Source organism: Hemitrygon akajei, chromosome 1, assembly GCF_048418815.1.
Source record: "Hemitrygon akajei chromosome 1, sHemAka1.3, whole genome shotgun sequence".
NCBI lineage: Eukaryota > Metazoa > Chordata > Chondrichthyes > Myliobatiformes > Dasyatidae > Hemitrygon > Hemitrygon akajei.
Window position 1 is genome coordinate 47,208,536 of NC_133124.1, and position 15,077 is coordinate 47,223,612.

General features: G+C 40.7%; 1 protein-coding gene across 2 annotated transcripts in view; it reads left to right on the forward strand.

Annotated features, from left to right (window-relative positions):
• st18 (ST18 C2H2C-type zinc finger transcription factor) overlaps positions 1 to 15,077 on the forward strand; it is a 188,604-nt gene that overhangs the window by 145,689 nt on the left and 27,838 nt on the right. For both annotated transcript variants that reach the window (XM_073042528.1, XM_073042539.1), the window contains exons 15-19: positions 1,856 to 1,924; positions 6,244 to 6,306; positions 6,397 to 6,480; positions 7,506 to 7,727; positions 8,742 to 8,833. In XM_073042528.1, the coding sequence (XP_072898629.1) occupies positions 1,856 to 1,924; positions 6,244 to 6,306; positions 6,397 to 6,480; positions 7,506 to 7,727; positions 8,742 to 8,833 (530 nt within the window). The remainder of the gene's footprint in view (positions 1 to 1,855; positions 1,925 to 6,243; positions 6,307 to 6,396; positions 6,481 to 7,505; positions 7,728 to 8,741; positions 8,834 to 15,077) is intronic.

Consider the following 15,077-nt stretch of genomic DNA (forward strand, 5'->3'; position numbering starts at 1 on the left):
AAAGGTGAAAGGTGAAATGTTTAAGGAAAAACTTTTTCACTCAGAGGGTGGTGAGAGTGTGGAATGAGCTACCAATAGAAGTGGTGGATTTGGGTCAATTTCAATAATGGAGAGAAATGTGAATAGGTACATGGGTGAGAGGGGTATGGATGGCTATGGTCTGGGTGCAGGTCAAGGGGACTAGGCAAATTAATAGTTCTGCATGGACTAGATGGGCCGAATGTCCCGTTTCTGAGCTGTAGTGTTCATTGACAGTATGACTCTATGTAACATGTTTGTGATTTTCAGTTTTAGTCAGACAGTGTTTTATTTTTATCCCCTCACATGATCTTATGACTCCATGATTATCAAAACAAAAGGCAAGGGCATAAATCTGCTTTTTCTTACATCAAATGTGCATATTTAATATAGAAATCAATGGGATTTAAAATAGCAGAATACAGCTCATTGCTGCTACAATTCATGCTGGTCTAGCCAAAGAACTGAAGACAAATATCTCCCTTCGAAGTCTCATAATGATGACTCTAAGGCAAAGGCATTAAGACTGGGCTACTTCTAAGCAAACAGGGCAAAAGTCTGAAGAAATCCAGGGTTCTTGATCTTATCGCCCCACTAATTAACAAGAAAAGCAGACGATATTCTGATTACACACACAAAATGCTGATGGAACAAAGCAGGCCAGGCAGCACCTATAAGGAGAAGCACTGTCGACATTTCGGGCCGAGACCCTTCATCAGGACTGATTATTTATTATGTGATTTCTTTACATATATATTTGGTCATGGGAAAAGTAAAATTTATGTAGGATTGACAAACATTACTGATTGTTCTGGTGAAACTGGAACTGCCTATCTTCCAGTACACACTCAGTAGCTACTTTTCTCGATAACACCTGTACACCTGGTTTTAATACAAATATCTAGTCAGCCAATTATGTGGCAGCAACTCAATGCATAAAAGTATGCAGACATGTTCAAGAGGTTTAGATGTTGTTTAGAACAAACGCCAGGATGGGGAAGAAATATGATCTAAGCCACTTGACTATGTCTGCATGCTTTTATGCCACTCGGTGGAATGATTGTTGGTGCCAGATGGGGTGATTTGTGTCATTCAGGACCTGCTGATCTCCTGGATTTTCATGCATGGTCTCCAGAGTTTACTGTGAATGGAGCAAAAAAGCAAACAAAACAACATCCAGTGAGCTGCAGTTCTGTGGGCAAAAACACCCTGTCAATGAGAGAGGTCAGAGGAGAATGGCCAGACTGATTCAAGCTGACAGGAGGGCAACAGAAACTCAACTAACTACATGTTCCCATTGTGATGAGCAGCAAAGCATCTCTAAATGCACAACATATTGAACGTAGAGGTGGATGGACTAAGCAGAAGAAGGCCATGAATGTACACTTATTCGCCAATTTATTAGGTACAGAGATACTTAATAAAGTAGCCACTGAGTGTTTTAATATTGCAAAGTTGCCCTTCCCCACAGCACAAAATTACATTACACTCAGAAATTTCCAAACATATCTTTTGCCTTTGATTTAATATTTTAATTTTACTTTCTTTTAAAATTTAAACTTAAAGTATTCAGGGGAAGTTAAATAATGCTGTATATTCTCATGATATGCACTCTGTGGCCACTTTTTGATTGAATTTACTGTATAAAATGTATATACCCAATGAAATAAGGAAAACCTAATATCCAGTTATCTAATTAGATAGTGAGAATCTGAAAGCATGGTTCATTTGTGGCAGGTAAAAGTATTGTGTTTCTCTATCATATATTTTTTCTTGTTTATAAATTTGTAGTAGTATTAGAGAGCTAGAATAAATTAATATTTTCTTTCTTTTGCAGTGTATCTGGTTGTCCTTTGGCAGACAAAAGTCTCAAGAGTTTAATGGCAGCAAGCTCCCAGGAACTGAAGTATGCTCATTTGTATAAATCTCTGGTATTTTTCCATTACTATTTTCACTGGCAGTCTTGAATGATTGGAAGGCAGCATTCTTCAATCATTTGCAACCAAGAGTGTTTGAAGAATAATTCCTCTGCTCTGGACTTCACCAGGAGTTGAGCCATTTAGCCTTAGATGGGACAACAAATCATTGGTTTTGTTCCCATGCTCTATGGAGGGAGAATGTTGGCCAGGTTCGCACCTGGTTACTTGCGAGTGATGGTTTTGTTCCATGTGCTGCGTCTGGAAAGATAACGGGATCAGATTCAGTTTCAGAATCTTCATTATCAATTTGCCTGGAGTTGTGCACAATAGGGACTTGTGAGCTTAGAACAGTATATCCCACTACAGGTTACTCACTTCAGGGGAACTGTTGAAGAAATAAACTGATCTATTGAGAATGTATTTTGTTATCCACATCAGTGGTCTAAAAACATGTTACATTGAGAATCCGCAAGTGCCTGGTTGTCTACATTTCTGTACATTTTATATTTGTAACCTTGACAAGATTTCTGGGGAGTTATAGTACAATCACAGTGGAAGAAGACAAATGGGTAACAATTAACCTAAGATCAGAATGTGCTTTTTTTATAACAGTAAACAAGAGTAGGAGGAGAAATTGTTCAAAGTATCCATCAGATTAGATGACATCAGTGAAACATGGACTGTAGGAGTAATGCTTTTGGTTGAAAACCTGTCACCAGAAACATGTCTCATTACAGACGCTGCTTGCTTTGTTGGTTCAGGATGTGATATATCAGCTTACAATCTATCATAACTCAACAGGTGGATGCATCAGACACCAATCAAATGCAGTCATAGGTGCAGTGGTATGAATTTTTCACATAAATAGAAAAAAAGCTTTACATTACATTAAGATATAATTTAGTTAACAATTAGCAACGAAGAAAATATCTTTCAGACTCTGCCTAGACATTAGTTCTCTCTACTGTAAAACCTTTATTGAAAATCTAAGGAGGTATGTTTTCAAGATATGAATAATATTTTTGTGTTTAATAGTGATGCCGGCTATGGTGACTGTATTCCTGGTTCTTACTATAATTGCCATTTCCAATTCCTCCATCCTGTAAAATAGCCTTAATTTTCATGTCTAGTATTGCTGTTCCTAATTGCCAAAATATCAGAATGAAATTAAGTAAACACAGTTCCTTGAAACTTCCTCATACATTTTCTCCCACAATGCTTGCAGCACTCCCTAGAAAGTTAATCTCGAATTCCTGGAGTCTCCAGGACAATTCAGCAAAATTGCCAACTTTAGAGTTTGGCATGGAGCTGACAGCTGTGCAAAATGTACCAGAGCTGCAGGTTTCTTCAAGACCAGCTGAAACCAGGCTATGCAACAATTTACACTAATTTCTAATTTGGCAAACACGAGGAAGTCTGCAGATGCTAGAAATTCAAGCAACACATACAAAATGCTGGTGGAACGCAGCAGGTCAGGCAGCATCTATAGGGAGAAGCGCTATCAACGTTTGAGCCCAAGACCCTTCGTCAGGACTAACTGAAAGGAAAGATAGGAAGAGATTTGAAAGTAGGAGGTTGAGGGGAAAATGAGAAATGATAGGAGAAGACCGGAGGAGGTGCAGTGAAGCTGAGAGCCAGAAAGGTGATTGGCAAAAGGGATACAGAGCTAGAGAAGGGAAAGGATCATGGGACGGGAGGCCTAGGGAGAAAGTATAAGGAGAAGGTGGGAGTGGAGGATGCTATCACGTATTTGCTGCACAAATCACTCTCTCACCTAGATGGGGTCAGTTGTGCTGTGAGGATTACATTCCTTGACTTCTCTAGTGCCTTTAACACCATCCAGCCCAAGATCTTAAAGCACAAACTAACGGAGATGGGAGTAGACTCTCACATGGTGGATTGGATAGTGGACTATTTGACAGATAGACCTCAGTATGTGCGGTTGGGAGACTGTAGGTCTGACACAGTGGTCAGCAGCACAGGGGCGCCACAGGGAACTGTACTCTCTCCGGTCCTGTTCACCCTGTACACATCTGACTTCCAATATAACTCGGAGTCCTGCCATGTGCAGAAGTTCGCTGATGACACGGCCATAGTGGGGTGTGTCAGGAATGGACAGGAGGAGGAGTATAGGAAACTGATACAGGACTTTGTGATATGGTGCAACTCAAACTACCTGCGTCTCAATGTCACCAAGACCAAGGAGATGGTGGTGGACTTTAGGAGATCTAGGCCTCATATGGAGCCAGTGATCATTAATGGAGAATGTGTGGAGCAGGTTAAGACCTACAAGTATCTGGGAGTACAGTTGGACGAGAAGCTAGACTGGACTGCCAACACAGATGCCTTGTGCAGGAAGGCACAGAGTCGACTGTACTTCCTTAGAAGGTTGGCGTCATTCAATGTCTGCAGTGAGATGCTGAAGATGTTCTATAGGTCAGTTGTTGAGAGCGCCCTCTTCTTTGTGGTGGCGTGTTGGGGAGGAAGCATTAAGAAGAAGGACGCCTCACGTCTTAATAAGCTGATAAGGAAGGCGGGCTCTGTCGTGGGCAAAGTACTGGAGAGTTTAACATCGGTAGCTGAGCGAAGGGCGCTGAGTAGGCTACGGTCAATTATGGAAAACCCTGAACATCCTCTACATAGCACCATCCAGAGACAGAGAAGCAGTTTCAGCGACAGGTTACTGTCGATGCAATGCTCCTCAGACAGGATGAAGAGGTCAATACTCCCCAATGCCATTAGGCTTTACAATTCAACTGCCAGGACTTAAGAACTTTTTTTAAAGCTATTATTAATGCTTTTTGAGTTAGTGATTTAGATGCATATCATATTATTACTGAGTTAAGTATTGTATGTAATGAGTTTTTGCTACAACAAGTGTATGGGACATTGGAAAAAATGTTGAATTTCCCCATGGGGATGAATAAAGTATCTATCTATCTATCTATCTATCTAAAGAAAGGGGGAGGGGAGCACCAGAGGGAGATGGAGAACAGGCAGAGTGATTGGCAGAGAGAGAGAGAAAAAAAAGGAGGGGAAAAAAGCGAAATAAATCAGGATGAGGTAAGAATGGGAGGAGGGGCATTAACTGAAGTTAGAGAAGTCAATGTTCATGCCATTAGGTTGGAGGCTACTCAGCCGGTATATAAGGTGTTGTTCCTTCAACCTGAATGTGGCTTCATCTTGACAGTAGAGGATGCCATGGATAGACATATCAGAATGGGAATGGAATGTGGAATTAAAATGTGTGGCCACTGGGAGATCCTGCTTTCTCTGGTGGACAGAGCGTAGGTGTTCAACGAAACGGTCTCCCAGTCTGCGTCAGGTGTCACCAATATATAAAAGGCAACACCGGGAGCACCGGACACAGTATACCACACCAGCCAACTCACAGGTTAAGTGTCGCCTCACCTGGAAGGACTGTCTGGAGCCCTGAATGGTGATGAGGGAGGAAGTGTAAGGGTAGGTGTAGCACTTGTTCCGCTTGCAAGGATAAATGCCAGGAGGGAGATCGGTGGGAAGGGAAGGGTGGGGGGGGGGGGGGTGATGAGTGGACAAGGGAGTTGCATAGGGAGCGATCCCTGCGGAAAGCAGAAAGAGGGAAAGATGTGCTTGGTAGTGGGATCCTGTTGGAGATGGCGGAAGTTAAGGAGAACTATACGTTGGACCTGGAGGCTGGTGGGGTGGTAGGTGAGGACAAGGGGAACCCTATTCCGAGTGGGGTGGTGGGCGGATGGGGTGAGGGCAGATGTGCGGAAAATGGGAGAGATGTGTTTGAGAGCAGAATTGATGGTGGAAGAAGGGAAGCCCCTTTGTTTAAAAAAGGAAGACATCTCCTTCATCCTCCCCTTCTTACCCTGTCCCTGATATACTTAGTCTTTTCCCCCTCCTTTTTTTTCTTTCTTTCTGCCCATCACTCTGTCTGTTCTACATTTCCCTCTACATTTCACATTTCCCCTCACCCTCCTACTTTCAAATCTCTTACTATCTTTCCTTTCAGTTAGTCCTGACGAAGGGTCTCAGCCCGAAACGTCGACAGCACTTCTCCCTATAGATGCTGCCTGGCCTGCTGCGTTCCACCAACATTTTGTATGTGTTTCTAATTTGGCTTCTCTTTGTTGAGGAGAAGTCCATATGATTTTTATGAAATGTGATTTGCCCACTGTTGTTGATGGTTTGCTATGATTTTAGTAGTTCACTGGAAAATGGTTTATTGTTAGATGGCCATCAACAAATACACTAAAAATCTGATTAAGTTTATTGCACAGTACAGTTTTCTCAACATATTTTTCCTTTATTACATGAGGTGTCCAACGCCTGGTTGTGATGGCTCTGGGCATGTGACTGGAAACTATGCTTCACACAGAAGGTGAGTTTGGTAATAAGCTGAAAGAAATGAGGGCAGTAATTTAAAGGCCTGTTACTTCATTCTGAGTGTATGATCAATTTTATCTTCTAGCCTTTCCGGATGCCCAAGAGCTAAGAAAGGTGGAATTAAGTTAACACCCAGCAATGATGACAAGGAAGACTCAGAGTTAGTGAGGTAGGATGAAAAGCTACATACTGTTATTTAAAAATTCTTCCACTAGGTAATGACTTTTTTATACAGTATATAGTGATGTAAAGTCTATAAACTTTAGGCATTGCATAAATGATCTTGCTAGTTCATATTAATTCAGTGGATGTTCTTGCATTTGTGTCTGTAGGTTTTGAATGTTCATATAGTCTTACAGCATAAAAAGAGGCTATTAGACTAATCAAGCCTGGAATATAGCCTTCAGATCAACCCCCACCCCCTTCCAATTCCTGAAATATTCCCTCGTGCTTTCCTCTCACACGTAGCTTTTACTGACCCTCTGATCATCCCACCTTAACTTTCATATCCATTAGGGCTAATTTACAGCAGCTAATTAATCTAACAAACAGCACATGTTTGAGATTTGAGAGGAAATTGGAACACCGGGGGAAAACAACATTGACTACAGGGAGGAAAATTCCACATGTTGTGGATTCAAGTTCCACCTTAGAGGGTTGCCTCCAACACCTGTACTGATGGACTCAGCTGTGAGAGGGCAGCCTTTAAATTTGACCTCCTTACATCCCAATCTGAAAGTACAAACAGCAAAGTGCAATTTCATCACCAAGGAATTCTATAGTCCCTTCAGAGTTGCTATTGAAAATGAAGATAGAGAATGAGGAGTTGTACCTTGTGTAGAAACGGAGGCCAAGGTGGCTTTATGCTCCTGTATGATTCTGAAGCAGCAGACGGTTTTGGCTGTGAGAGTATGGCATGGTAAGTCGAGCTGTGTTTGAGACAGATTTGGCAATGAATGAAATGAATGTGCCATGTGTTCTTGGCAGACTAAAATTCAATTATAAGTGATTATTTCTCTTGCACCTATTAGCAATACATACAAAGCGTTCCATGGCAACTTAACATTTAGTACAATGTTATTTAAACCATATCTATCACAAAAAGGAGAACGAGTTTCTGCACGTAACCTGACTATGTTATTGAACTCTTCATTGATAACATGGTTTACAACACTGTGTTTTTGTCTTTCTAAGGTGTCCAGTGATAGGTTGTGATGGGCAGGGTCACATATCTGGCAAATACTCATCACATCGGAGTGCATCAGGGTGCCCCTTAGCGGCAAAAAGACAAAAGGAGGCTTCATTGAATGGACCCCAGTTTCCATGGAAATCTGGCAAAGCGGAAGGTACAACGTGCCCCACACCTGGCTGTGATGGATCCGGTCACATTAATGGCAGTTTTGTCACCCACAGAAGGTTAGTATAGGGGCATCCTTCTTCTTACCACTGTAATACAAATTTTCTAACATTATAACCATATTAGTGATGAAAAAACCCAGACTGAAGGACTTGTCCTGCACTTTACTATGCTGTACACTATCATCTAAACCAACTGAGCCCAGCTTATTTAACTTTCAAAAAATTGATTGTTATTTATAATATTGTTACCAATGACCACAATTTTAATTAGCACATTTTATTTGTTTAGCATCTAAGATATGTGTTAAAATACAGATCAAAAGGAAAGGGGCAATGATAACAAGAGGTAAACTATTGTAATCCAAAAGGAGATATGTTTTATGACTAATATTATTTTCTTGACATGTTAAATCCTTCATTTACCTTTTTAAATATTTACTTTAACCTGTTTGCATAAATAAATTAGCCAAAACATGGTCCATTTTAGATTAACTAAAATATACTTTTTTTTAGTCCTGTTGAAAGGGCTCAACACAAACACCTCCACAGATGCTGCCTCATTTACTGAGTTACTCCAGCATTTTTTGTGCATTGCTCTGATTTTCCAGCATCTGCAGAATCTCTTGTTTATACATTTTCCTTACTTTCTCTTTGTTCTATAATAACAGAATAGAAATCACTGATGCTGATGATGATAGATGAATCCTTAATGTATTTCTATGACTTTCTTACTGTAGGTCAGTTACTTCAATCCATCAAACCAGAATAAAACAGAATATCATCCAGTTGCATCAGCCAATTGACATTTGTTTATCTGAATGGTAATTTCTAGCTTGAAGTGACTTTAAATAGATTTATATTTGGCATCATTGGCACCTTCTGATTAAAAAGCATGTGTGTTTTGTTGAAACCCCTGCTTGATTCAAAGTTACCTGTGTGTCTGTGCCTCAGGGTACAGACACACTTCAACATACATTTACACACTTCCTTTAAGTTGCTACCCCAAACTAAATTTGCTTCATGAAATATGAATAGAAAATGCTGATTCTTCTCATATTTTTGTATTTCCAGTTTGTCAGGTTGCCCCCGAGCTTCCCTAGCACTGAAGAGAAGCAAACTCTCGTGTGATGAAATGATGACCATCAAGCTCAGGGCAAGTAGCGGTAAGAACACAATCAAATGACATACAATAATACAATTCAAATCAATTTGTTTATACTAGATTAATTCCTTCTTCATACTGTTTACATATATTGGGTCCTATTGCAATCTAGAACTTTAATAAATAAATTATTTGTCTTCCAACTTCCTGTGGGTTCATTCTGTGGGATAAAATTTGGTTATTGAATTTTGCTGCACTTTTATATCTTATTGAAAATGATTATTCATTATTGCCTCAATTGGCTTTGAGTCATATGGAGTCATGTAGCATGGAAATAACCCTTTTGACCTACCACGTCCATGTCAACCATTAAGCATCCCTAATCGTACATTTTTCCCATTTCAATCTCCCCACATTCCATCAACTTCAAAGATTCGAAGTGTATTTACTATCAAAGGATGCTTGCAGTGTACATCTGTGGAGATTTATCTGCCCCACAGACAGCCATGAAGCAAAGAAAATCATCAGACCCTTACCACTCAATAAAAAACAAATCGCTCAAATGGCAACAAAATAAAAACAAGCAAAAAACCCTGAATGTAAAACACAAGATAAAAACAATCAGGCATATTCGGTTCATTACCTCCAAGCTGCCCTGATCAAAGTCGCCCAAAACAACAAAAACAAAAAAGGAGTGACCAGAAACCAGAAACACATCATAACATGAACTACGGAGTCCAATCTACAAACTTACCGAAGTTCTACTTTTTGCCACATATTCACAGGAATTACCTAACCGCCCTGTACATATTCTGGGATGTGGAAGAAAACTGGAACAGCTGGTGAAGCCCACATGGTCACAAGTAGAACATGCAAATTCCACACAAACACTAGCAGAAGCCATTATCAAGCACAATCGCTAGAACTGTGGGACAGGTGCTCTATGAGCAATTGTATCATCCGAGATTCCTTATGCTGTGTTCCTCCCCCACAATAGAGTGTTGGGTAATAAGACCATAAGACATGGGAGTAGATTTAGGCCATTCAGTCCATCAAGTCTGCTCTGCCATTCCATCATGGCTGATACCGCATCCCACTCAACCCCATACACCTGTCTTCTCACCATAACCTTTGATGCCCTGACCTATCAGGAAACTATCAATTTACGCGTTAAGTATACCCACAGTCTTAGCCTCCACAGCTGTATATGGCAGAGCATTCCATAGATTCACTACTCTTCTCCTTACCTCTGTTCTAAAGGGTCACCCCACAGTTTTAAGCCTGTGCCCTCTAGTTCTGGATGCCCCCACCAGTGGAAGCATCCTCTCCACATCCACCCTATTTAGTCCTTTCAACACTTGGTAAGGTTCAATGAGATCCCCATGCATTCATCTAAACTACAGTGAGTACAGGACCAAAGCTGCCAAACACTCCTCATATGTTAACCCCTTCATTCCTAGAATCATCCTCGTGAACTTCCTCCGGACCCTCTCCAAAGACAATGCATTCTTTCTGAGATATGCCACCCAAAACTGTTGACAATATTCCAAGTATGGCCTGACTAGTATCTTAAAAAGCCTCAGCATTATTTTCTTGTTTTTATATTCTATTCCCCTCAAAATGAATGCCAACATAGCATTTGCCTTCTTTACCACAGTCTCAAACCTTCTGGGAGTTTTGCACAAGGACTCCTAAGTCCTTTTGAACCTCTGATGTTTGAATTTTCTCCATTTAGATAATAGTCTGCATTTTTGCACCTTTCCCATCTGCCACTTTTTGCCCATTCTTCTGCAATCGCATTGTTTCCTCAGCACTACCTACCACTCCAACTGTCTTTGTATCATCTGCAAACCTTGCCTCAAAGCCATCAATTCCATTTGCCAAATCATTGACAAACAATGTGAAAAGTAGTGGTCCCAATACTGACCCCTGAGGAACACCACTAGTCACTGGCAGCCAACCAGAAAGGGCCCCCTTTATTCCCACTCACTGCCTCCTGTCTGCAAGCCATTCCTCTAGCCATGCCAGTATCTTTCCTGAAATGCCATGGTATTTTATCTTGTTAAGCAGCCTCATGTGTGGCACCTTATCAAATGCCTTCTGAAAATCCAAGTAAAAGGCATTCACTGCCCCTCCTTTGTCCACCCTGCTTGTTACTTCCTCGAAGAACTCTAACAGATTTTTCAGGCAAGATTTCCCTTTACAGAAACCAAACTGAATTTGACTGATTTTATCATTAATGTCCAGTATCCCAAAACCTCACCCTTAATAATGGACTCCAACACGTTCCCAGCTACAGAGGGTAGGCTAACTGGCCTATAATTATTTTTCTTTTCCACTCCTCCCTTCATAAAGAGTGGAGTGAAATTTGCAATTTTCCAGTCCTAAGGAACCATGCCAGAATCAAGTGATTATTGAAAGATCATAACCAATTCAGCTGCTATCTTTTCAGCAACCTCGCTCAGGACTCTGGGATGTAGTCCATCTGGTCCAGGTGACATATTCAGCTTAAGACCTTTCAGTTTGCCTCGCACTTTTTCCTCTGTAATAGCAATGGCACTCACTCCTGCTCCCTGATGTTCACAGACCTCTGGCACACCGCTAGTGTCTTACACAGTGAAGACAGATGCAGAGTACTGATTAAGTTCATCCGCCATTTCATTGTCCTCTATTACCACATCACCAGCATGATTTTCCAGTGGTCCAATATCAATTCTCAACCCCTTTTCACTCTTTATTTAACTAAAAAAAATTTAGTATCCTGCTTTATATTATTGCCCTCATATTTCATCTTTTCCCTTCTTATAACTTTTTCAGTTGTTTTTTGTTAGATTTTAAAAACTTCCTAATCATCCAATTTCCCACTCACTTTTGCTACATTATATGCTCTTTCCTTGGCTTTTATGCTGTCTGTTACCTCCCTTGTCAGCTACAGTTGCCCATCCTGGTCATTTGAGAACTTCTTTTTCGGTGGGAGATGTCTATTCTGCGCCTTGTGAACTATTCCCAGAAACTTCTGCTGTGCTGTCATACCCACCAGTATCTCCCTCCAATCCATCTGGACAAGCTCCTCTCTCATGCCTCTGTAATTCCCTTTATTCCATTGTGATACTAATACTTCTAACTTATGCTTCTCCCACTCAAATTGCTGTATGAATTCAATCGTATTATGATCACTGCCTCCTAAAGGTTTCTTTACATTAAGCTCCCTAATAAGATCTTGGTTATTACACAATACCCAATCTAAGATAGCCTTTCCTCAAGTAGGCTCAAGCACAAGCTGCTCTAAAAAGCCATCTTGTAGTCATTCAAAAAATTCCCTCTGTTGTGATCCAACACTAACCTGATTTTCTCAATCTCCTTGAAAATTGATGTCCCCAATTACCACTGTGACACTATTCTTACTACATTCCCTTTCCTGCTCTCTTTACAATCTCAACCCCACGTCTAGGCTATAACTCCCATAATAGTTTTTTAAGCTCTTGCAGTTTCTTAACTCCACCCACAAAGATTTGACCCTATGTCATCTCCTTCTAAAGATGCAATTCCATCTCCTACCAATGAAGCCACACTTCCACCTATGTCTTCCTACCTGTCCTTTCAATACAAAGTGTATCCCTTTTAAGCTCCCAACTATGACCTTCTTTTAGCCACGACTCAGTGATGCCCACAACACCATACCAGACAATCTCTATTTGCACCATGAGTTCATCCACCTTATTCCAAATGCTAGGCACATTCAAACACAGCACCTTCAGTCCTGCATTCTTCCCCCTTCTGAATTTTGCCTCTGTGGTACAATTTAACTCTTTGCACTGCCATCATTTGTACCCAATCATTGGCTTGTCCTTCCTCATATTCATATTGCACCCATCACTACTTGTAAACCTGTTGGCTCATCCTCAGCTCTATCATACTGGTTCCCATTCCTCTGCCATACTGGTTTAAACCACTGCTAACAGCTCTAGCAAACCTGCTGGCAAGGATATTTATTGCCCTCAGATTCAAGTGCAGCCCATCCCCTTTGTACAGATTACACCTGCCCCAGAAGAGGTCCCAATGATCCAGAAATCTGAATCCCTGACCCCTGCTCCAATTCTTCAGCTGTGCATTTATCTGCCACCTCATTCTATTCCTACCCTCACTGCCACACGGCATGTTGCTGAAGTCTGTTGATTGAAAGCCTTAATACTTTGATTCAGACCACTCCAACAATGACTTCTCTGCTGGATGGTACGTCTCTTTTATGGAGACTGGGTTTTTGAAGCTTTGCTCCAGACCTGTGTGGGAATGCTTCTACTCTGCCTGTGCTGTGGTCCAGTCAAAGACTCGGCTAAAAACTGGCAGCTTTCTCTTGCTCCACTCTGGACCAGTGCAGGAACACTTCTACTGCATCTGTGCTCCTGTCTAATCAAAAAGTATTAATGAGGGGAATCAATAAATGCAACAACAGATTTATTCATGAAGATCTTTAAAGGAATTTTTTGAAATGCATTTGGAAAGCAATTTGACCTCGAGTGTCATCAAAGACCTAAGTTGCCTGTCAACAAAGATAGGAACTAACGGACAGACTTCAGTGCAGTTTCTGAATGAAGAAGACAGGTCAATGCTAGAGCTCCATTGCTTTGCTTTTTGTTTGATCTCATGGTTTTCAGTTTCCCTCCAGATTTTGAAATGCACAATCATGTTCTTATTGACATCAATAACTCTGTCCAAGAAAGGCACGTGTGCCTTAATTGAAATTATTGCCAAGTGTAAATTGCACCATCCAGCAAATTGATTATGCAGTGACACATGAAGTGGTTGAACACGTTGAATATATTCAGATTAGACATTTCATGACATCAGTCCTCATGCAACATTGATTTTACATCAGTCAAGATGTTCTGTGACAGACCTGCTAACACAATATGTTAGTCACTCACAGGGAGTCAAGCATTCAGCAACAGCAAGAATATTACCCCTGCCAATCTCATTGTGTTTTCGAAAGAGGACCTTTGTTGACTTGTCCATTTGTGTGTGCTGAGGAGAGCTGGTACTGCACATATTTTTCACTTCTATTGCTGGAAACTTTTAATATTCCAAAGTAGTAAGAGGATGCAGTGAACAATATAAAGTTTCACTAGAGCTATGGTTGCCCCATCAAAAGAGAGGAATTTGGATCTTAGAGTTCTGGACCTGCAGAATAAGAGAGTAGAGAAGGAAAGGAACTATGGGCCAGAGTGGCACAATGAAAGAAGGAGAGATAAAGTAAGGGAGAGAAGAAGACCTTAACATATGGGTTCTCTAGAAACATTTTCTCCACATCAAAGATAGAAGAGCAACAGTTGTGGACTTCTTTCTTCTCCAGGGAGATCTTTAATCACACCTTCAGCTATATAGTAGGCTAATGCTCCATTGTTCATAACAACCTAAAGTAATAAGAGTTGCGATAAATTTCTGTGCCTCTAGCTTTCTCCAGGTTGGTGCTGGACACACAAGTTGCATCACGTAGATTATAGTCCACCATGCATGAGGGAGATCACGAAAGCTCCAGACTCAAGGAGAAAGCAGCAGGGAAAGGATTTTCTAAGAAATCAGTATTCCCAGAAACAAGGAACTATTGGCCTTAACTAAAAACCCTTAAGGAATCCCGAAGTACTTGAGAACTGAACAGGATATGACTCCCTCATGGGCAGAACATAATGATGACCAACACCTAAAAACCCAGAGAGTGCTCATGATAATTGCCATAAAAGAATGGTCCATTCTGTATGTTTTTATTTTTTCAGTGAACAAGTCAGTGTTGAGAACAAATTACACAATATTCTTTCAAAAACCACCTGAAGCTGTCACTCAAGAAGTGAACATTCATAAAATCCCAGAGAATGGTCATGATAATTGCCATATAAGAATAAAAGGTTATGCTGCCTTTCACAGTGTCATTGAGTAGACTATTGCTATTTTCAAACAGCCTGAGTTATTCTTCTATTGCCTGGGTCACTCAGAAATCATCTTTCACTGCAACCTGGATTTAATCACTACTGGAAAGATTCAGCTGGAGTTGGCCATTCCCTGAATTGTGTTCCATCAAAATACATTAAGAAAATAGAGTCAAAAGAGTCATAAGTTTAGTATGTATGTCTTCGTTAGGTCAAAATATAAGCAACTTAATCACTGAAGGCAATCACTTCACATGGTGGAATACACATGCAGATGAAAGGACCTTCAAACTACCATGCACATTCAGAGATTTCCACACAGTAAAGTCTATAAGTTGCCTTACCAATAACAATTCATCCTTGGTCAAGAGTACTCATCATATA